This window comes from Rhinopithecus bieti, unplaced genomic scaffold (assembly GCF_001698545.2).
Source record: "Rhinopithecus bieti isolate Rb0 unplaced genomic scaffold, ASM169854v2 scaffold_37314, whole genome shotgun sequence".
In the NCBI taxonomy this organism is placed as follows: domain Eukaryota; kingdom Metazoa; phylum Chordata; class Mammalia; order Primates; family Cercopithecidae; genus Rhinopithecus; species Rhinopithecus bieti.
In genome coordinates, this window is record NW_016816196.1 from 1,720,001 (window position 1) to 1,743,076 (window position 23,076).

General features: G+C 37.4%; 1 protein-coding gene across 1 annotated transcript in view; it reads left to right on the forward strand.

The window, feature by feature from the left end:
* ABCB11 (ATP binding cassette subfamily B member 11) overlaps window positions 1-23,076 on the forward strand; it is a 122,369-nt gene that overhangs the window by 41,625 nt on the left and 57,668 nt on the right. The window contains exons 9-16 of the mRNA XM_017854467.1: window positions 1,636-1,760; window positions 6,088-6,262; window positions 12,345-12,458; window positions 15,566-15,676; window positions 17,808-17,933; window positions 19,599-19,802; window positions 21,430-21,600; window positions 22,093-22,298. Of these exons, the coding sequence (XP_017709956.1) occupies window positions 1,636-1,760; window positions 6,088-6,262; window positions 12,345-12,458; window positions 15,566-15,676; window positions 17,808-17,933; window positions 19,599-19,802; window positions 21,430-21,600; window positions 22,093-22,298 (1,232 nt within the window). The remainder of the gene's footprint in view (window positions 1-1,635; window positions 1,761-6,087; window positions 6,263-12,344; window positions 12,459-15,565; window positions 15,677-17,807; window positions 17,934-19,598; window positions 19,803-21,429; window positions 21,601-22,092; window positions 22,299-23,076) is intronic.

Sequence of the window (23,076 nt, forward strand, 5' to 3'; positions counted from 1 at the left end):
GCAGAATCAATTGCTAGAGAGAGATGTATATGTTTTTCAATCCACTACATCATTCAAGCTTTACAACAGTCTTTCCTACTAACCACTTCCCAGCTATACTCCAGGGAACACTCAACTTCCACAGAAGAGCTTCAGGGGTTTTGCAAACATTTTGTTCATTTTTTTCCAAATAGACTAATCTCTTTCTTCAAACCTGTGATAAAGTAATATACACACTCACATGGATCATAGGCCACCTTTCAACATGTTGGAGGTTAAAACATAGCTCAGTTCACTTGGTTTTAAACAGATCTAAGGCTTAGCTTCTCTAGTCATCTCAGTACCCATTTCTAGCTTCTCATAAACATGTCACTGATTTGGAATGTTGTAGGTCTGCACATGTCCTGTCTTGCTTTCAAGTCTGTGTATGCTTGTTCTTATACAACAAACTTCTACAAGCAACTATAAAGCAAACTATACAAGCAACTTCACTGGGCTCAAATGTAAACTTTATTGTTAATAAAAACAGCCTCAAGTCTTGGTAACACAGTGAGACCCCATATCTACAAAAAAAAACCTTTTTAAATAGCCAGGCATGGTGGCATGTGCCTATAGTCTCAGATACCCAGGAGGCTGAGGCCAGTGAAATGCTTGAGTCCAGGAGTTTGATGCTGCAGTGAGCTAGAATCATGCTGCTGCACTCCAGCCTGGGCAACAGGACAAGAACCTGGCTCTTAAAAAAAAAAAAAAAAAAAAGCCTCACTTTCCTTACTGTTACATTTTTTATTCACATGTTTTATAAAATGTACTTTGATGAAATAAATATATTGTTTTTTAAAACTACTATGAATACTTACTTAACTTACATCTTAGAATTCCATCTAAGATTTTGATAAGAGTTTTGCTGCTAAAAGTTTGGAAAAACTACTGGAAGATAAACTCCCTTAATCTGGGTATTATATATTTTTTTATATTTCTGAACTAGTTGATCTTCTGCAATATTTTTCCTCTTCTTATTTATCTGTGCCAGGGGTTTCTTTGGGGGTTCATTTTGACTAGGAATCAATCAAAGTCAATTTTAGAAAAAGTAATGTGTCTACTATTAAGTACAGATGTCTTTTCATTTTCTTTTGTAAAAATGAAAACCACATAGTTGAGCATCTCCAACTGAGTGAAAATGAATTTTCTTTTCTGGAATCATCTGGAATCATCTCTCAACATCATGCCTATACTCTATATGTTATATGCCATATATTAGACCCAGTCATGATATCTGCATGTGTCTCTGGCATTTGTCTATAAATTATGCAATGGCCTTTGGCTAATAGCAATGAACTATGACATGGTCTAACTTAACACTTTATTAGTATAATGACTGAAACACTTTAGTCTCACAGAATGTCCTATTTGGAACTTATTCTGTGAGGAGGTTCTTACTTTTAGTAGGGTCATTTTGATATATTAACAAACAAACAACCCTGAATGAAGCTTACCATAGACCAAATCTGGACGAGATTTCTTCCTCCTGTCAATGATGTTACAGTGAGAATCTGATATTGTATTAAACCATGCCACATGCTAAATGAATCTAAATGACAGACTGACTGACTTAATTTCTTGGACTTCGCATTTTCTTTTCTTCTTTTTGATTTTTAGAGTGTGTCCAAGTTTACGGACTATGAACTGAAGGCCTATGCTAAAGCAGGGGTGGTGGCTGATGAAGTCATTTCATCAATGAGAACGGTGGCTGCTTTTGGTGGTGAGAAAAGAGAGGTTGAAAGGTTGGTTAATTGGGATCTGATTCTTTCCCTAATTTCATCAATCAGTGTAGTACCCTGAATCTCTCAGTCTGTGCAAAGTGGCAGACCCACCTTGGTCTACGGCCTCCAGAGGAAGTACTTGTTCAAGAGGGAGCTAAGCAGAGAGATTTAGATTGGTCAAAGCACTATAAGAAGTTCCAAGCCTTTAGCAGTATGCTTTTAAAGATGTTGCAGTTGGCAATTTTTAGAAAGCCAACTTAGAGTACATATTTATTTCAAACTCTGATGGTATTTATGTACACGTATTATACCTCATATCAGTCTATAATGCTGTTTGCTGTCATTAAAGAAAAGTCTACATGAGACATTACAACTGACACCACAGAAGTACAAAGGATCATAAGAGACTACTAAAAACAAATGCCAACAAATTGGATGACCTAGAAGAAATGGATAAATTCCTAGAAAAATATAACCTACCAAGGTTGAATCATGGAAAAATAAAGAGAAATAAATCTGAACATACCAATAATGAGTAAGGAGATTGAATCAGTAATAAAAAGTCTTCTATGAAAGAAAAGCCCAGAACCTGATAGCTTCACTGCTGAATTTTAACAGACATTTAAAGAAAAACTAGTACCAGTCCTCCTCAAATTCTTCCACAAAATTAAAGAGGAGAAAATACTTCACACTCATTTTACAAGGCCAATATTACCTTGATACCAAAGCCAGAAAAGGATACTACAAGACAATCAAAGGCCAATATCCATGATAAACATGGATATGAAAATGCTCAACAAAAATACTAGTAAACCAAATTGAATAGCACATGAAAAGAATCATTCACCATGATCCTAGGATTTATCCCTAGGATGTAAGGATAGTTCAATATAGGCATGTCAATAAATGTAATATACCACATTAACAGAATGAAAGACAAAACCATATGGTTATCTCAATAGATGTTGAAAAAGCATTTAACAAAATTCAACATCCTTTCCTGATAGAAGCTCTCAACAAATTAGGTATAAAAAGAATGTACCTCAATACAATAAAGGTCACATATGACAAGCCCACAGCTAAATCATACTCAACAGTGAGAATTTGAAAGCTTTTCCTACTAAGATAGGAACAAGACAAAAATACCCATTCTTGCCATTTCTTATGCAACCACAAAAAACCTTGAATAGCAAAAGCAATCCTGAACAAGAAGAACAAAGCTGGAGGCATCATGTTACCTGATCTCAAAATCTACTAGAAAGTAGTAGATTATTATTAGATTATTTGACTATTTGATTACTATAGTAATCAAAACAGCATGGACTGTCATAGAAACAGACACATAGACCAGTGAAAAAGAATGGAGAGCCCAGAAAGAAGTCCATGCATTTATAGTCAATTGATTTTCAATATAGAGGCCAAAAACACACCACGAGGAAAGGGCAGTCTCTTCAATAGACGATGTTGGGGAAACTGGACATTCACATGCAGAAAAATGAAATTTGGTCCTTATCTCACACTATACGCAAATATCAACTCAAAATGGATTAAAGTCTTCAATGTAGGAAGTAAAACTGAAAAATTACTAGAAGAAAGCATAGGAAATAAGCTCTATGACATTGGTCTGGGCAATGATTTTTTTGGCACGACCACAAAAGGGCAGGTAACAAAAGCAAAAATAGACAGATGGGATTACATCAAACTAAAAAGCTTCAGAAAGGAAACAATCAACAGAGTGAAGAGGCAATTTACAGAATGAGAGAAAATATTTGTAAACCATACATCTGATAAGGGGTTAATATCCAATACATATAAGAAACACAAACAACTCAATGACAAGAAAACACCCTGATTAAAAAATGGTCAAAAGACCTGAATAGACATTTCTCAAAAGAAAACATACAAATAGAAATATACAAAAAGAAACATACAACAGGTATGTGAAAAGATGTCACACATCACTAATCATCAAGGAAACACAAGTTAAAACCACAATGAGATATCATCTTATATCTGTAAGAATGGCCATTATAAAAAGAAGAAAGATACCAAGTGTTGGCAAGTATATGGGGAAAATGAAACCCTGTTACACAGATCGCTTTTGGTGAGAAAGTAAATCAGTACAGCCAAAGAGTATGGGGATTCCTCAAAAAATGGAAAATAGAACTACCATATGATCCAGCATCCCCACTATTGGGTATATATCCAAAGGAAATGAAATCAGTATGTCAAGAGATATCTGTTCTCTTATGTTCACTGCAACATTATTCATAATAGCCAAGCTATGGAATCAAGCACCCATCAACAGACAAGTGAATGAAGTGAATGAAGACAAGTGAATGAAGAAAATATGGTGTGTGTAAATTTACATGCCACATTCAATAAAATACTATTCAGTCTTGAAAAAGAAGAAAATACTGTTATTTGTAGCAACATGATGAACCTGGAGGACATTATGTTAAGTGAAATAATCCAGGCACAGAAAAATACCCCATGATATCACTGACAGAGTTGAACTCACAGAAGCAGAGAGCAGAACGGTACTAGGGGGTTTGAGGGGAAGGGGGCAGGTAAAAGGTAAGTGTTCTCACCACATACACACACACACATACACACACACACACACACACACAATGTAAGTATGTGAGGTAATGCGTATGTTAATTATCTTGATTTAGCCATTCCACAATTTATACATACTTCAAACCATCATATTGTATACCACAGATATATGTAACTTTTGTCAATTAAAAAATAACAAAGAAATGCTGGCATGATTCAAAATGCTATTTCACACATTTTATTGAACACCTTTTAATTAAACACATTTTATTCAGGTACCATGCTACATGAATTAAAATGTCTGATAAGGTTTCAATTTAGTCAAACAGGCTGGGCACGGTGGCTCACACCTGTAATCCCAGCACTTTGGACGGCCAAGGCAGGTGGGTTGCTTGAGGCCAGGAGTTTGAGACCAGCATGGGCAACGTGGTGAAACCTCATCTCTACAAAAAAATACAAAAATTAACCAGACATGGTGGTGTGCACCTGTAGTCCCAGCAACTCTGGAGGCTGAGGTGGGAGGATCACCTGATTCTGGGGAGGCTGAGGTTGCAGTGAGCTGTGATCATGCTACTGCACTCCAGCCTGGATGACAGAGTGAGACCCTGTCTCAAAAAACAAATTAGTGTTGATAAATTATAGATCATTATTCTAGAGGTTAACTCTCAATGAAAAGAAAAACCCAAATGGCCAAAATAATACTGCTGTCTAAAATGTAATTTTGTTTATTCTTTAATTTATCTGGTATTTATTGAGTACTTACTATTTGCCATGCTTTGATTTTATAAAATAACTATCAACTGAATAGAAAATCTTACTTTATGTGTTATAGATTTGGTAAGATGGTGTTATTCTCAGTTGCTACCAAATCCACCAAGTAAAAAAGATTAATAGGATTTACAACCTCTTATTATCCTCTTTTCCCCATTTCTTTTGGTTTGTGGAGTGAGGTTCCTTATTTCTTGTAAAAATTTCAGTAGCATATTTCTTCCACCATGAAAGACATTATCTTTTATTGTCAATAAAAGAGGCGGTGTAGTGTTTTAAAAATGGTAACAAACATAGGATAGACCTTCAGTTTGGGTCCTGCAAAAGGTTAAAAGTTCTCCATGAATTCAATTCTTGAGATGTAGGAAGGTAGTTTCAGAATGCCTGAGCTATATATGAGACAATGCCCATTGTTAATGGCTAGATCATAGAATTACTGAAACCTATTCCTTGCACTGGACTTCTACATAGTTTCAGTTACCCATGTCTCATGGCTGTGAACCTGACCTGTATGTCACAACACAGCATCTCAGCCACAGGGAAGATGGCTGAGTTGTAGATGAGTTGGTGCAAACACTAGTTCCAAGCCTGGGGAACTAGAAACAAAATAGTCTGGTCTGCTTATTTGGAACCAGTTGCATTATTTTCTGATAAGGACATGTCATGTGACTCAAGGAAACACTTCAAACACAAGTAATACTAGATCTCTCTTGTTCATACATTTATGTTGAAAATTCTTTTTCTCTTGGGGCCAAGCTTACCTCACTATGCAATCCAAGCAGCAATCAGGCAGCTTTGTTAAGTATCGTCCTTTCAACATGTTTCATTGTCAGGTTAAAACAAACTTGAAAAAACTACACAAAGGTTGTTGGAGATTTTTCTTCCTAAAGTTGCTGTGTTTGGGATGATTTTATGATCATTTTGTAAAACCCCTGCATCATGGCCTGTCTTAAACATTATAACTTGAGCTTATATATAAGTTTCTGCTGAAATTGGCTCAAATGTTTTCTCTTCACAGGTATGAGAAAAATCTTGTGTTTGCCCAGCGTTGGGGAATTAGAAAAGGGATAGTGATGGGATTCTTTACGGGATTCGTGTGGTGTCTCATCTTTTTGTGTTATGCACTGGCCTTCTGGTACGGCTCCACACTTGTCCTGGATGAAGGAGAATATACACCAGGAACCCTCGTCCAGGTACCTTGACTTATTGACCAAGACATAACATTTCCTTCTGGTATCTCAGAAAAGTCCATGGATTAGATATTTTGTTTATTACTTTGATGTCTTCAGGAAAAAAGCGTCAATGATTTTATGGAGTCTGTCTGCGGAAACTAGTAATACCTTAACAGAAATTTTTTTTTTATTTCCATAAGTTTTTTGGGAAACAGGTGGTATTTGGTTACATGAGTAAGTCCTTTAGTGGTGATTTGTGAGATTTTGATTCTCCCATTGCCCAAGCAGTATACACTGAACCCAAGTTGTAGTCTTTTATCCTTCACTGCCTTCCTATCCTTTTCTCCTGAGTCCCCAAAGTTCATTGTATCATTCTTATGCCTTTGCATCCTCATAGCTTAGCTTCCACTTATGAGTGAGAACATACAATGTTTGGTTTTCCATTCCTGAGTTACTTCACTTAGAATAACAGTCTCCAATCCCATCCAGGTTGCTGTGAATGCCATTAATTCATTCCTTTTCTGGCTGAGTAGTATTCTATCATATATATACATATCTCACAGTTTCTTTATCCACTTGTTAATTGATGGGCATTTGGGCTAGTTCCACAGTTTTGCAATTGTAAATTGTTCTGCTATAAACATGTGTGTGCAAGTATCTCTTTTATATAATGACTTCTATTCCTCTGGGTAGATACCCACAAGTGGGATTACTGAATCAAATGGTAGTTCTATATGCAGTTATTTAAGGAATTTTCATACTGTTTTCCATAGTTGTACTAGTTTACATTCCCACCAGCAGTGTAGAAGTGTTCCTTTTCACTGCATCCATGCCAACATCTATTATGTTTTGATTTTTTTAGTATAGCCATTCTTGCAAGAGACATTGTGGTTTTGATTTGCATTTCCCTGATCATTAGTAATGTTGAGCATTTTTTTCATATGTTTGTTAGCCATTTGTTTATCTTCTTCTGAGAATTGTCTATTTGTGTCCTTAGCCCACTTTTTGAGTTCGTTGTAGATTCTGGTTATTAGTCCTTTGTCAGATGTGTAGATTGTGAAGATTTTCTCGCATCATGTGGGTTGTCTATTTACTCGCTGAGTGTTCCTTATGCTGTGAAAAAGCTCTTTAGTTTAAGTCTCACCTATTTATCTTTGTTTTATTGCATTTGCTTTTGGGTTCTTGGTCATGAAAACTTTGCCTAAGCCAAAGTATAGAAGGGTTTTTCCAATGTTATCTTCTAGAAATTTTATAGAGAAAAGTAATACTTATACATTTTATAGTAAAGAGATGCTAAACATTTGAATTGATGAAACCCACAATTTAATAATTTCAGATTAACTGAAGACTTTATAGCTATGAAATGATTTTCTGACTGAGTCCAAAAGAAAATATACCATGAAAATGGAAAGTCAGTGATCTCTCAGCTAAAAATTAACAGCTCACATAACTGAGCTTTATGATAGTCCAAGATACGTACTAATAAAGGTATTTGTGAAACATAATGAGTTACTAAAATGCCAGGTCAATAACATCCTTAACTGAACAGGTACTACAAATGTACTTTATTGCTTACTTGTGCTAAAGTAGCTAATGCCTTTAATTTTCATTGTCCTTCCAGTTATTCATTCAATAAGTAATTATTCAGCATCTGCTATGTGCCAGACACTTAGAAAATGCCGGGGATTCAACAGTGAGCAACAGAAATGTGGGGTTTTCTTTTTTGCCTTGATGGAATTTACAGTTTAATGGAGAAGAAAAGCAGTAAATAAGTAACCATGTAAATGAATACAGACAAATAGAGACATGCTACAGAGGACGGAGAACCTTGACAGTGAATAGCAGGATAACCAGCTGTGACTGGGGTCAAGGAAGGCTTCTTATCCTGCTCCCTCTCCCAAGGCCTTTCCTCCTTAGCTTATGACTCTCTCTTGTTGCAGTTGGACTCTGATCATTGTTTGAATTCTCAACTAAATGCCACTTTCCCAGTCAGGCCTTTTACGCTCACCCATTTTTTATTCTCTTTTGTGATTTGCTGTACCTTTTTTTCAAAGCTTATTTACCCTTGTGCCCCTCCTTTTCCACCCTCAGACAGTAAGATCTATGAGGTCAGGGAAGCAAAAAATGAAATATTTGTTTCATTTGGCCTGCAAGTAGATGGCGAGTAGTTTTATATCAAATTCTTAAGTAAAATTTTTTAGCTCCAGATTCTGGGTAGATAGAGCAAACAATGAAAAATATCAAAACCTTGTAAACCAGAAATTTGCTAGTTGAAAGCTTAAAATTCATGATCTACTGCTTTAAGATAAATACATTGCCTGGGAAAATTGAGTAGGATTTTGATTTGCAAATGGAAGTGATTACCAGAGGTTAAACCATAATCATTCCAAGTCACGGACTTTATTTCATTAAACATGATAATACACAAAGAACAACCTTTTCAATTCAGTTTATCTTTGCAACATGAACGGCTAACATTTTTTGAACTTTGTTAAAGGAAATAAATACGATAATACAGGTTAATGTGTTTTGTAAACTTTAAAGAGATAGTATGGATGGGAAGTGTTACCAATTTTATAATTTAACCACTTCTTAACAACTTAGATACATTTTTTGCAGATTGGAAAAGCCAGTGAAGTATTGCAGGTCCAAACTGTAACTATAGTCCCTTGTCTTTATTAATCCAATTCCTCCTAAGAACTTTGACATTTACCAAACTAGGGATATCAGTAGTTGGCCTTAGTCCTAGCTGCTTATATATACTTACTACGCAAGAAGACAAACATTGAGAAAACTTATTTTTCCCTTTGTTCCATGCCTACAAGGAGAGGATAGAGGTATACAATAATAATGGTTCAGAGGGAAAAGTGAATTGGTAAATTGAAAATCAAATAATATACAATTCCAACTGGAAGCACTTGAATGAAAAGCCCTTTGGTAACCGTCTGTAGTAGGAATCCAATTTTATGGCTCTCATCTTTAAATTTTCTGCCCATTGTACAGTGAGCTACTCTAACTTTTGTAAATAATTTATTCTTTCAACTGATTATTTCTTGAGTCCTTGCTATGTGCAGGCATGGCATACTATGGGTCTCTAACACTTTAATCACTAATTATTAACCTGTTACTCCCAACATCTTTCTGTAAGCGTCTGCTTATATCTTAAGAGAAAATTTCCTTTGGGAAGATGAAATGCATTCTTTAACACTATACTCCTTGTTCTCTCTCTCTCTCTCTCTCTCTGTCTCTGTGTGTGTGTGTGTGTGTGTGTGTGTGTGTGTGTGTCTCTCTCTCTCTCTCTCTTTCAGTGAGGTCTTGGCCAAACTTCTGAGCAGCAAACTATGAAGGCTGAGTGTGCATGGGCTGAGTTGAGTGTTTTAATCCACAAAACTAATTAACAATTTGATTAATCTAGTACATTTTGTGATGCACAAAATCATCACTGGCTGCATGGTAATTGGGCATAAATGGTAAGTAGTTCACATAAGTGACTGTAATTAGTATCACTTGTACACAGAGGAAAAAATACACCCTGTAGTCTGGTAGGGAAAGACAAAGGGGACCTGAATGGTGCAGAAGGTTGTTCTTTCATGACCCTCTTGAGTTTCAGAATTCATTAATAAAAATAATCACATAATGGAGAGTGACATTCATTCAGTATATATAAAGTGTCAAGCACTGAGTTATGTATTATGTAACAAAATTACTGCATGTAATGCTCTCAGTCTCATTCTGTAATTGGTGTCATTATACTACCACTTAAAAATGAAATTGAGGCCATGAGGTCAAGAAATATGTGCCAAGTGACATTGAGAGGGATTTGAACTCAGGTCTCCCTGACTTTGGCACCTATTAACCACTGTTTTCCTGCCTCTGACTCTGTCTTCCCAGGGGCCATGGACCTGTTTTTCTCCAGCACACCCATAGCTTGATTGTTCCACAGCAGTCTCTCTTCCCATCTTTCTGTCTACACTACTTCTGCTGTTCACAGGGCTAAAGAATATGATGTTCAGAGTGACAAGTGATGGCTTATTGGGATGTTGCTAGCTACTGTGATGGTTTGGGAATGTGCTTTTGTCCCGTCTCACTTACTCCTCCCGCTCCAGAGAGCCGTTCAAAGAGCTGGACCCCAAACTTCAATTTAGGCCTCCAGTCAGCCAGGAGTCAGCAAACTATGGCTAACAGGCCAAATCCAGCTCACCGCCTGTTTTTATAAATAACATTTTACTGGGACAGAGCCACGGTCATTTATTTATATATGTCTGTGGCTGCTTTTATACTACATGGCAGAGTTGAGTAATTACTTCAGAGCCCATATGACCTGAAAAGCCTAAAACACTTATTTGGCCCTTTTGCAGAAAATGTTTGCTGGCCCTGGATCTAGGGCAAATGGAAGGTTCCTTTGCTGAGGTAGGAAAAACTCTGATGCGTGTGGTCTGAAACTAAATTAGACCATAAGAAGTGTTCTGTCTGTCCCTTTACCACCTCCTAAGTGTGGGACCTCAATACTTTCTTCACTGTCAGCATCATTATCACCAACATCATTACTACCATTGAAGTGACTAGCACTGGATTAATCATCCTTACACACATTATCTCATTTGATCCTTGTAATAATCCTATGAAATATATGCTATCATTATCCCTGTGTTGCAGATGAAGAAATGGGGGCTTGAAAGATTACATAATCTGCCTATGGGAGGAACCACATGCCATAATTGAGGAAAAGGAGATGAAGAGATAATTTTTGTCCCTATGCATAGGCTAGGACTCTAGGGAGAAAGCGTGAGTGGGCTAACCCACCACCCACGTAGGGCAGCCCTGGCCCTGTTAATCATCCTAATGTGTGGAATGAAGAGGTTACTGAAGAGGGAGAGACATGGCTGAGAGGCTCTGAGACTTTCCATGGTTCAGCCACTGCAGCCACAAGGAAGAAAGAGAAGCAGGAGAGACTCGGGCAATTTGCCCCAGTGTGATAGAACAAATGGGAAGGGTCTGGCCTATGGAAACCATCACAGACCAGGATCATTTGATTACCTGAAAAAGACTACATTCATGCAGGGCCACTCTTTGGCTTGACAGTAGACTGTAGCCAATGAAACATCCTCTATGCGAGTCACAAGAGTAGGACCATTCTTTGGTTGACAGGGTAGAGAGGAGACTGGTATTCCTTCTGGAGGCCAACTTGAGGATTTGCCTTATTGCCTCTTCCTCACCTTTATAAACAGTGCTGATATAAATAAAACAGAGTGCTATTTGGTAGGAACATCTGGGTATGATCAGGTAGCCTTCCCCTAAGGTAATGAGATGACTGCATTGGTGAGTCAAAGAACAGCTGCCCCAAGTCTGCACAGGAACCTGATCACTCCTCCTGCATGCAGCCAGCAACAGGTGAGTCTGGGAGCTAGGTAGAATGGCAGTCAAAAGCCTGGATTCAAATTCTGCTCTACTACTTATGACGTGTTGTAACCTAATGCAAATTAGGAGCCTCCATACCTGTCTGTTCACTCTTCTGTTGTAAGGATAAAATGAAATAATACAGCTAGAACACTTAGAAACATACCTGTTATTATTGTTATTATTACTGTTATTCATAGTAGTTGCAGTAGTTATCCCAGTGACTACTATAATAGCAGCATTAGTATAGCGGTAACAGCAGTAGCAGGTTGGTTTTGCATGTACCAGCCTCTAGAATAGTCAGGCTGATCTTAGTGTCTGTGTTGTTTTAGGCAACCCTTTAACCAGAAAATCACTATAAGGTTGATTATATAATGAATTCAATGATCAAATCACTATTCAAGTCCACTTTGGGTCTACATACTACCTTGCTTAGACTTCTTACTCATTTCAAAACAGTTCTACTTTGTAGAAGAGTAATATTCAGTAAAAAATAAAGTGATCTTCTGAATCATAACAGTGGAAAATTGGAGATGCTTTACAGAACAAAACTATTTTGGGTATTTCCAAACAGCCAAAGAGCTAGCTTTCGAACCCACAGAAGAAATTTCTGATAACTCTCTAACATGGATGACTCAAATGATAGTAATTACTATTTATACATTAACAAAAACACATGAAAAATCTCTCTCTCTTTTCATTTCAGATTTTCCTCAGTGTCATAGTAGGAGCTTTAAATCTTGGCAATGCCTCTCCTTGTTTGGAAGCCTTTGCAACTGGACGTGCAGCAGCCACCAGCATTTTTGAGACAATAGACAGGGTATGTAAAAGCCAAAAGTAAAGTCCATTAACGGGTGGGGGCTGGGGGCAGAACACCCATTAAGAATTTACCTTAATGTTAAAAATAGAAGCTATCACAAGGCCCTTAATTCAGCAACACTTATTATATTAAATGCTATCATGTGCTGGTGCCAATTCTTTTTTTTTTTTTTGAGATGGAGTTTCGCTCTTGTTGCCCAGGCTGGAGTGCAGTGGCACAATCTTAGCTCACTGCAACCTCTGCCTCCTGGGTTCAAGCAATTCTCCTGCCTCAAGGGAGTGAATGCAAAAGAAAACAAGTAAGAACCCTGTTCTTTACTCATGCTGGGAGAGGACAGGCAGTAAAGAAGTATGTACATTCAAAGATAAGACAATAACAGAGTGGTAAGTAAACAAAGGAAATGAAATAGGGCAATGTGACAGCGACTGGGGCGGGGGAAGGAGTCTTTAAATTGCTTGGTGGTGACAGCCAATGCTATCTCTGAGGATGCAGCATTTGAGCAGAGAACTGAAGAAGAGTCAGCCATGCATAGGAGGATTGGAAGGGGTGGGGTATGGGAAGTAAGAGCAGGGAGGGTATTCATGGAAGAGAGGCCCCCAAGCTGGGAAAGGTTGCTGATTTAAAGAAGCTGAAACAAGCCCAGTGCAACTGAATAGAGTGAACAAGGGGCAGAGGCTGGAGGCATGGGAAGGGCCATACCATGCAGGACTTCAAGGCCATGTCCATAAAATTCGCTTATCTTCTAAATATGGCAAAAAGGGATTTTATTGATTAGTCTATGGAAGCACACTGGAGGCCAAGCTAGGGAGTCAAAATCCAAGAACACTCCAGGCATGGTGGCTCTTGCCTGTAATCCCAATACTTTGGGATGCCAAGGTTTGTGGGTCGCCTGAGCCCAGGAGTTCAAGACCAGCCTGGGAAACATGGTGAAGACCTGTCTCTACTAAGAACACAAAAATTAGCCAGCCACAGTGGCATGTGCCTGTAGTCCCAGCTATTTAAGAGGTTGAGGTGGGAGGATCACCTGAGCCCAGGGTGGCTGAGGCTACAGTGAGCCATGATTGCGCCACTGCACTCCAGCCTGGGCAACAGAGTAAGAACCTGTCTCAAAAAACAAATAAACAGAAGGGGAAGTTGGCAATCTGTTGCTCTTTCTCTCCTAAAAAAAAAAAAAAATGCCCTGAGCCGAGTCCAAAGCAAGCCCTGGAAATCCAGAGGTGATTTGTGGGTTCCCTGAACCTGTTTGGTTCCCTGTCCCCTGTTTGATACTTTTTTGCCAAACAGTGAAGTTGTAACCTACTAAGGAACTGACTCATTGCTTTATCTGTTTTATAATTTGGGGTTTCATATACAAAGAGATTGTTGAAAACCACATAAAAATGTTCATCAATGGCCAGGCATGGTGGCTCACACCTGTAATCCCAGCACTTTGGGAGGCCAAGTCAGGAGGATAGCTTGAGTCCAGGAGTTTGAGACACGCCTGGGCAACCCTGTCTCTACAAAAAATTTTAAAAGTAGCTGGATGTCACGGCACATGCCTATAGTCCCAACTAGTCAAGAGGTTGACATGTGAGGATGGCCTAAGCCCAGGAGTTTGAAGATGCAGTGAGCTATGATCACACCACTGCACTCTGGCCTAGGTGACAGAATGAAACCCTGCCTCTGAAAAAGAAAAAAAGTTGATGTCGATTTATTCAAATTCTACCTCTTTCTTAAGGTTGTTATATGCTCAAATAAGATGATGACTAAAAGTGCCCTGAAACTAAAAAATTAAGGCATTTAAAAATTATTATCTTTATTAGCAACCCAATAAGGAGGCAGATTACATTATACTCTTAAATAGAGCTAAAGTGATTGATACGGTTTGGCTTTATGTCCCCACCCAAATCTTCTCTGGAACTGTAATCCCCATGTGTCGAGGGACGGGCCTGGTGGGAAGTCATTGGATCATAGGAGCATTTTCCCCCACACTGTTCTTGTGATAGTGAGGGAGTTCTCATGAGATCTGACCGTTTAAAAGTGGCAGTTTCCCCTACGCGCTTTGTCTCCTGCCACCATGTAAGACGTGCTTTGCTTCCCCTTTGCCTTCAACCGTGGTTGTTAGTTTCCTCAGGCCTCCCCAGCCATTTGGAACTGTGAATCAATTAAAACTCTTTTCTTTATAAATTACCCAGTCTCAGGTATTCTTTATAGCGGTGTGAAAATGGACTAATACAGTGATGAATTTCCATCACCAGTTATGGACAAGGGAAGAAGATGATGCTGGAGTGTTCTGGTAGCAGGAGGATGCCCTCACTTTGCTCTGATTAACCAGAGTGGTTAATCTCTAGATTGGGCTTCTTGCTTAGCAAAAGAGGTGAAATTCAGGACAAGAATTGAAAGTTGGTAGCACTTGAAGACATCATTTAGGAACACTCAGTTTTAATCATCATCTACCATGGATACTCAAAAGAATACCCTTGGACCCCAGATTGGTTGATTAGTTGCATGGTCCTAGAAACTTAATCTCTCTGCAATTTCTCCACTTCTTCAACTGAAAAATGGGCATATCACCTGTCTGGTTTGGTCATGGTGACAATTATGTAAATAAAAGTATGAAAACACCTTGTACGTTGTCTCCTGTATTATCTTAGTAATATAGTAATAAAAAATATATTATAATATTGTTAACATATATTATACATTTATAATATTAATACAACATATGTATTATATAATATGTATTATATAATAGTACACATATAATATCTCAGTAATAAGTCAATAAGTAATAACAATTAAATAAATTAATTAAATATGTATTATGTTAATACATAATATCTCAATAAGTTGTGATTATTCTCACTATTATTAATAAATGTTTAATGTGTAAATATCTTTGGCACATCTCTGCAATGTTTTATCTGGTTGTTGCTCAAAGTAAATTCAAATTAAGATACATGCAAACTAAGAGGCACAATAAATATATACATCTTCATTTGAATTTACTCATAAAGCAGAGCAACAACCAGATAAAACATTGCAGAGACAGTTTGAATTTACAATTTGAATTGAGTTGTGCATCTTAGTTTGAATTTACACTGTGTCCCTTTTGTATTTCACTCCAGAAACCCATCATTGACTGCATGTCAGAAGATGGTTACAAGTTGGATCGAATCAAGGGTGAAATTGAATTCCATAATGTGACCTTCCACTATCCTTCCAGACCAGAGGTGAAGGTGAGTGCTGGTCTTTTCCCCAGAACAATAGATGTTTTATTCTTTGATGATTTATTTGCATAACCACAAATTGCTCATTTTCTGAAGCCTGACTCAGTTCCCAGGAATAGGGAATAGAGGTGTATTTCTCTGGAAGTATCCTCCGGTGTTGGCTCATCTCAGGCAACACACCACATTCCTTTGTGATAACCATAATGTGCAAATCCCCTGGTTGGGACACAGTCTGGCAGCACATTCAGGCTAAAAGAACCATAGGACGCTCTGTTGAAATGAGTGGCAGGTCCTGTCTTTCTATGCACGTGCTAGATAAATGACAAGGCAGTTAGAACAATCAAGAAGCACAGGTTCCTCCCAACCTTCGTAGAGTCTGCAGAAAGTGGAGGACACCAAGTGTACGGTATGAAGTGGCAAAGGAAAGCTACCATTATGTAGGTTTTTACTTCCCATCTGTAAATTCACTAGGGCCACTGCGTCAGCCCTTATAGGAAGGTATCCTTGTGATATTATGCTCTCGTGTCTTGTTCAGGGCACATGGTGAAAAAAATTAATTTCTTACCTTTAAATTATCTTTAAAGGCAATTTACTCTACAGGAAAATTAGGATCTACTACCCCTGAATAAATTGGCTTTGAAATTACACTTATTCCTCATTTTCAACAGAGTATCTCTAGCTACTCTCTCTTAATAATATTTCTGTTATCTGCACAGAACTAAATCCCATTTTGTTAGCATAACTTAACTCTGACACTACATACCTATCATATATATATATATATATATCATTCTCTGTTTTAATATATGAATATATACAGAAAGAAGGTAAACATATACATAAAATGCAGGTAAAATTTATATAATATTTTTAGTATATAATACATAAATATATGATATATAAATATATATTTACCTATATTTTATATCTATATATACATACCTACATTATCGGTATGTGGTAAATATATCTATAAATATATATGACAAATGTACAAATGTAAGTGTATATCTCTATTTACCTACATTATATACGTAAATATATAAAACATAAGTAAATATATATTCTGATTCCATACTTAAAGTATATTTTTATTATCTATTACATATCTACCTAAACATCAAATGTTGTAACATATGTAAAGGTGCTTTATAAGCTATAAATTACAAAGTAGTACACACTCAGTAAATATTTTTGAATGGATAGTTAAAGCTTATATTAAGTTGGTGGAAAGTAATTATGGTTTTTGCCATTACTTTTAATAGCGAAATAAAATCTCCTTACTTAAACCTATATGTATTTATTCATAGTACAAGTATGTTTTTAACCCTCTGTGTGCTAGATTGTACCGGCCTGTAATGATAAACAAGCACTTTTGATGCCTGCTTGCCCTGGGAGCTTACAGTCCAATACAGACCAATAAGTGAAAATGTATTTGCAAGTTTGACTCCTAGTGTGAAATGAAAGGTGTGAGATTTTGTGACACAGAGGACCCCAAAACACATTTTCCATAATCAGTACAAAAATCACCTCTTAATTGGTGAAAATATTTGACAGATAGTTATGAATTAGCTTCTCATTCTTTCCTCGCAAGACCTACTAGCCAGCATTCAGTCTCTACCTAGGAAACACACCATGAATATTTATTAAGTAAGTTTATTCAAATGTTATGTTCATACACCATACACAAGAAGGACGGCTTAAAATCTACAAATTACCTTACTGTTAATCCATGATCAGTAAATTAGTACTATATTTCTAACTTAATGGTTTTTTTTTCTTTAACTAATTGGCATAGTTTCCTTATCCTAGTATGTCAGGAATATTTTAAATTAGATTTTGGAACATAATTTCAAAAGTTAACATGTCTTATTTACTTCACCTGTGTTAATGTACATCATTTCATTTCTTGGTCATGGCTCTCAGTTAAATAATTAAGTAATGTGCTAAATGCCAAAACCTCATCCTTGCCAATGTCTTCTTTTGCTGGTTATAGATGGATATCAGTGGACATTGCTTTGGGGGCATACGTAAACACACGGACACCGAGTATCCACAAAAAGCATCTGCACTTGTAGCCCAATTGTTTGATTTGGTAAACAGTGACAATCTGAACTTTGCTGTGTTCTTTCTTCTCCAGATTCTAAATAACCTCAACATGGTCATTAAACCAGGGGAAATGACAGCTCTGGTAGGACCCAGTGGAGCTGGAAAAAGTACAGCACTGCAGCTCATTCAGCGATTCTATGATCCCTGTGAAGGAATGGTGAGTGTCTTCCAGAAACTCCTCAATACATGGGACAGTAAAGGGCAAATGGCAGCATATTGATCAAACAGAAAGGCGTGGCATATATTGAGACTGCCCTGGCATGCATAGTTAACTTAATGATTTGTTACTGAATTGATGGGACATGCTCCCTACATGGTAACAGTGTTCAATGAATAACCAGTCAATTCCATTCACTGTGTAATGTAACTGAATGTGCAGATACAGTCAGGTGTGGCATAACAACATTTCAGTCAGTGATGGATTTCATATATGATGGTGGTTCTGTAAGATTATGATGGACCATATATAGAAATCTGACATACGTCACTTCATGTTGGCATTGCAGATCAAGTTAAGAGAAATGATTGATTTTAGTAATGGTGCTAGGACATTTGGAAATATATATATATACACCATCTAAATTTGTGTAACTACACTGTGATGTTCGCCAATGATGAAACCGCCTGAGGACTCATTTCTCAGAATGTATCCCCATCGCTTGACTATAAATAACTGTACATTTAAAATGCTATCGATGCCTCTTCAGTGAACTATCTATTCCACTTTTTTCTTTGTATTATAACAAAAATGTTATTGTGTCCTTAAGTTCTCCAAACACTAAATATAGGAATAATAACAGGACTTGAAATTAAGACATAGCAGTCCTAAGTAACTAAGAAAAATTAGTATTAGTAATTGCCATTTATTTATCACATATTATGTCTCAGATACTTTATTGAAATAATTGCTTATTGTCACAATGACCCCCAAAGGTACATAGGCCCATTTGACAAACAAGGAAGCAGAGAGTCAGAGAGATGGAGACTTGTCTAGGGTCATTCAGCAGGTAAATGATCAAGTCAGGATTGAATCCAGGTGTGTTTGGTTCCAAAGCCCGTGCTCTTTTCACTCTGTCTCAAAATCATTCTTGTCAGCGTCTCCTTGATGCCTTGAGACGGAATCGTTTAACTGTGTATTTAATGGCTTCAACAAAATGAGTTCTCTATCATGCATATAATATTACACAGGCATGGCAAATATAACAGAGTTTTCCTTTTTCACAGACATCTCCTCTCTGATTGGGTATTCTTCACTACATACTACTATAACTGCACTCTGGATATATAGAAATCATAGTTTCTTGATATAAGATTTTATATTTTACTAATAGTGATTTTATTTGCTCCCACTGATAGTTTCACTTGCTTTTAACAGCAAAGTGTTATTTGATGAATCTGGCCAGAAATAAGACTTACTATAAACCATATATACAAGATAGGGATCATTGTTTATTTTTACTGTATCTTTTGAGTCCATTTTCATCAAAACTCAAAAGATATAAAAATATTTAAAATATAGTGAATAACTGACTCTACTCTTTACTGGAATCAAAAATTTGTCCATTCCTGGGCCAGTGGTGTTAAATTAAGTGACCTTTATTTACATCATTTATGTTTCTACAATGAATTGTTCTGCAGCTGTACTTGATTTCAATTACATATTATCATCCTTACATAAAGAACCACATTTCAAGAGGAATTGTTTCCATTAGAATCTTATTGGCCTCTATTTTTTCTGCCCACTGGTCAAGTATGACATAATATTATGATTCAGAACCCTGAGAGGTTCCAAAAGTTGTGATGTTGTGCCCATGCTCTCTAGGTGACCGTGGATGGCCATGACATTCGCTCTCTTAACATTCAGTGGCTTAGAGATCAGATTGGGATCGTGGAGCAAGAGCCAGTTCTGTTTTCTACCACCATTGCAGAAAATATTCGCTACGGCAGAGAAGATGCAACAATGGAAGACATAGTCCAAGCTGCCAAGGAGGCCAATGCGTACAACTTCATCATGGACCTGCCACAGGTACCCTAGCTGTACATTCCTGGGAGAAACCAAGATGTCATAGAAGGAAAAAAAGTGGCACAATTATACACATTTCTTTTCATATGATTCCCAAGTAATTAAATTCTTAAGCCATATTTTAGTTTCATGTCTGAAAAAGTACCATGAGTTTTTCCTTTCATCTGAAAATACACTGTTAATATGTTCAAATCTACCAAAAAAGGAAGTTTTCTTTTGAAAAGCTCCCTTTGTTGGTAATATATTAAACATCTACCAAAATGGGGAACTATCTTTTTTAAAACTCCTTTGACATAGATACAGTGTCCTTATTCCTTTTATTAAGCATTTGTCTAAGCAGATGCTAAACGTCATGTTGCAATAACTTGCACAATAATCTAATGACGTCTACTCTTATAATTGTCTTGTGCTTAGGCAGCTAATATTGTGTCAAAAACAATTCTTTGTATATCTCCATTCTAAGCAACAACAACTGCAAAAGCCAACTCCTCAGCATTATACTTAAATGGATTTTGCCACCGATGGTCTGCTAAGTCAAAGAAGAGTTATTGTAAAGAGGTAACATGTGTACGGTTCTTACTACATACCAGGCACTGTTCTAAGCACTTCACATCTATTAACTCATTAAATCCTCACAACAGCCCTCTTAAGCAGCTAATATTATTATCTCCATCTACAGATGGAAAACTGAGGTTCTAAGAGGTCAAAGAGCTTGCTCAAGATTATACAGCGTGTAAGTGGAAAGACAAGGTTCATAATGAGGTGGTCTGCCTTCAGAGTCAGTGATCTTGAACACTTCCCTTTCAGCCTTCTAAATTCTCTTTATGAATAGGATTGCAGCTGTGGCTATGATATAGCCTAGTAGTTGAAGAGTATAAAACTTTAGAATCAGACTGCCTTGATACAAATCCCAGCTTCTCTATTTATAGGCTTTATGAACTTTCTCAAGTTACTTTAATTCTTTGGGCCCAGTGTATTCATCAGTTGCGAATAGCAGCACCTGCCTCATAAGGTATCTATGAGAACTAAAAGAGATGTTATGTGTAAAAAGCTCAGCACCATGCTTTATTCACAGTAGGGGCTCAATTCATGTTGGTTAGTAATAAGTAAGATAAGTGTCTGACTGTTAATACCTAATTATTAGATTCCAATGTTGTGCTAGACCTGTGAGATAATCAGTAACCATCTTCTGTCAATGATAATCCTTATAAAGCTAGTTTGACCTTTTATTCATAATATAAAAACAGCCTTTGCATTATGCTTTGCTGTGTTGTCTAACAAGAGAAAAGAGACAAGGATTTGCTCTGTGCTTTAATCCTCTAAGATAGATATTTAGGACCATGACCAATTTTATTTGGTTGAAAATCTTATTTGAAGTTGAGCTAAAGAGGAACATTTACATAGCCCAGTAAACCCTGGAATAAAAGCATAAATCAATTTTTTTATTTCACACATAAATATTGATTAGACAATAACCTGTCTGGGGAAGGGAAATTTCTTTCAGTGGAAGTCGCAGCAGTGAGAATTCGTGCTTGAGAAGAAAGCTATAATAGAAAGGACATTGTAGTGGATCACTGTCAGAAGCCATCAAATTCTTTTCCCTTCATGACTGGTGTCACCTTCCACTTAGCAATTTGACACCCTTGTTGGAGAAGGAGGAGGCCAGATGAGTGGCGGCCAGAAACAAAGGGTAGCCATCGCCAGAGCCCTCATCCGAAATCCCAAGATTCTGCTATTGGACATGGCCACCTCAGCTCTGGACAATGAGAGTGAGGCCATGGTGCAAGAAGCACTGAGTAAGGTTTGTGGAAGTCTCAGTCCATTTGACAGGTCCATGTGGAAATGCTTGTGCTGCTGCAGGAAAGGCAGCTCCTTGTAGGGTGGGAGGGATGGGAGCAGTTGATACTACATGGGTTCATGCATCTAGTCTGATCGTTTAGAAAATATTAGCTGACTACAATCTTCCTCACAGTTGAACAGAAGAAAGTTATAATTTGTTTCCAAAAGCTACACATGTAAAAGTTTAAATCTTGTGAAGATTAGCTTATGATATTTTTTAAATTACCTAAAAAAAAATTTTAGCTGTTGATTAATGGCAGCAACAGGGCCAGTGTGTGTTGGGGTTTATGGCGGCAAGAAAATGTGCTGGCCTTTTCTAATGTCTGCACAGCCTGTTTAAGAATATTCCCAGGAATCAAAGATGTAACTTTCCTATGGATTCTGAAATGATCCGAAGGTCAGTGTCAGCTCTGTCTTACAGTTTTGTTTAATGGTGCACTGCACATTCTTACAGATTCAGCATGGGCACACAATTATTTCAGTTGCTCATCGCTTGTCTACGGTCAAAGCTGCAGATACTATCATTGGTTTTGAACATGGCGCTGCAGTGGAAAGAGGCACCCATGAAGAATTATTGGAAAGGAAAGGTGTTTACTTCACTCTAGTGACTTTGCAAAGTCAGGGAAATCAAGCCCTTAATGAAGAGGACATAAAGGGCAAGTGCTTTTTTCCTATACTTATTCGTTATATTAAATAGTTAATGTCTATAGTGCTTTATGGTTTTCTATGTATTTCAATACACACTGTTCTCCCAACAACCCTGGCAGGCATTATATAGATGGTAAAGGAAACAACTGAAGCTCAGGAAGCTAAGCTATCTAATCAAGTTATAGCACTAAAACCAAGGTCTTCTAACTTTCCATTTTATCCCCTCTTTTTTTTTTTTTTTTTTTGAGGTGGAGTCTCGCTGTGTCGCCCAGGCTGGAGTGCAGTGGCCGGATCTCGGCTCACTGCAAGCTCCACCTCCCGGGTTTACGCCATTCTCCTGCGTCAGCCTCCCGAGTAGCTGAGACCACAGGTGCCCCCCAACTCGTTCGGCTAGTTTTTTGTATTTTTTAGTAGAGACGGGGTTTCACTGTGTTAACCAACCAGGATAGTCTCCATCTGCTGACCTTGTGATCCGCCCGTCTCGGCCTCCCAAAGTTATCCCCTCTTTTTTTTGTTGTTTAGCCTGTGCAAATGGAAGAGGCTTCCTAGAGTGTGTTCCGCACACAGTAGGAGCTTCATGCTTATTGGCTGAGTGAATTAATCAATGACAAGAAAGTGTAATACTTATTTTCAAATGTAGACAGATACTTCAGGTTCTAGTGCACGTTCTTTTTTATCAGTCTGAATTTTCAGACTTGGTGGTTATCGCAGTCTAAATTAACCAACCACTCTAAACTTTCTCCACCATTTCACTCCATTAGGTGTAACTACTATATACATTTAAAAAAAA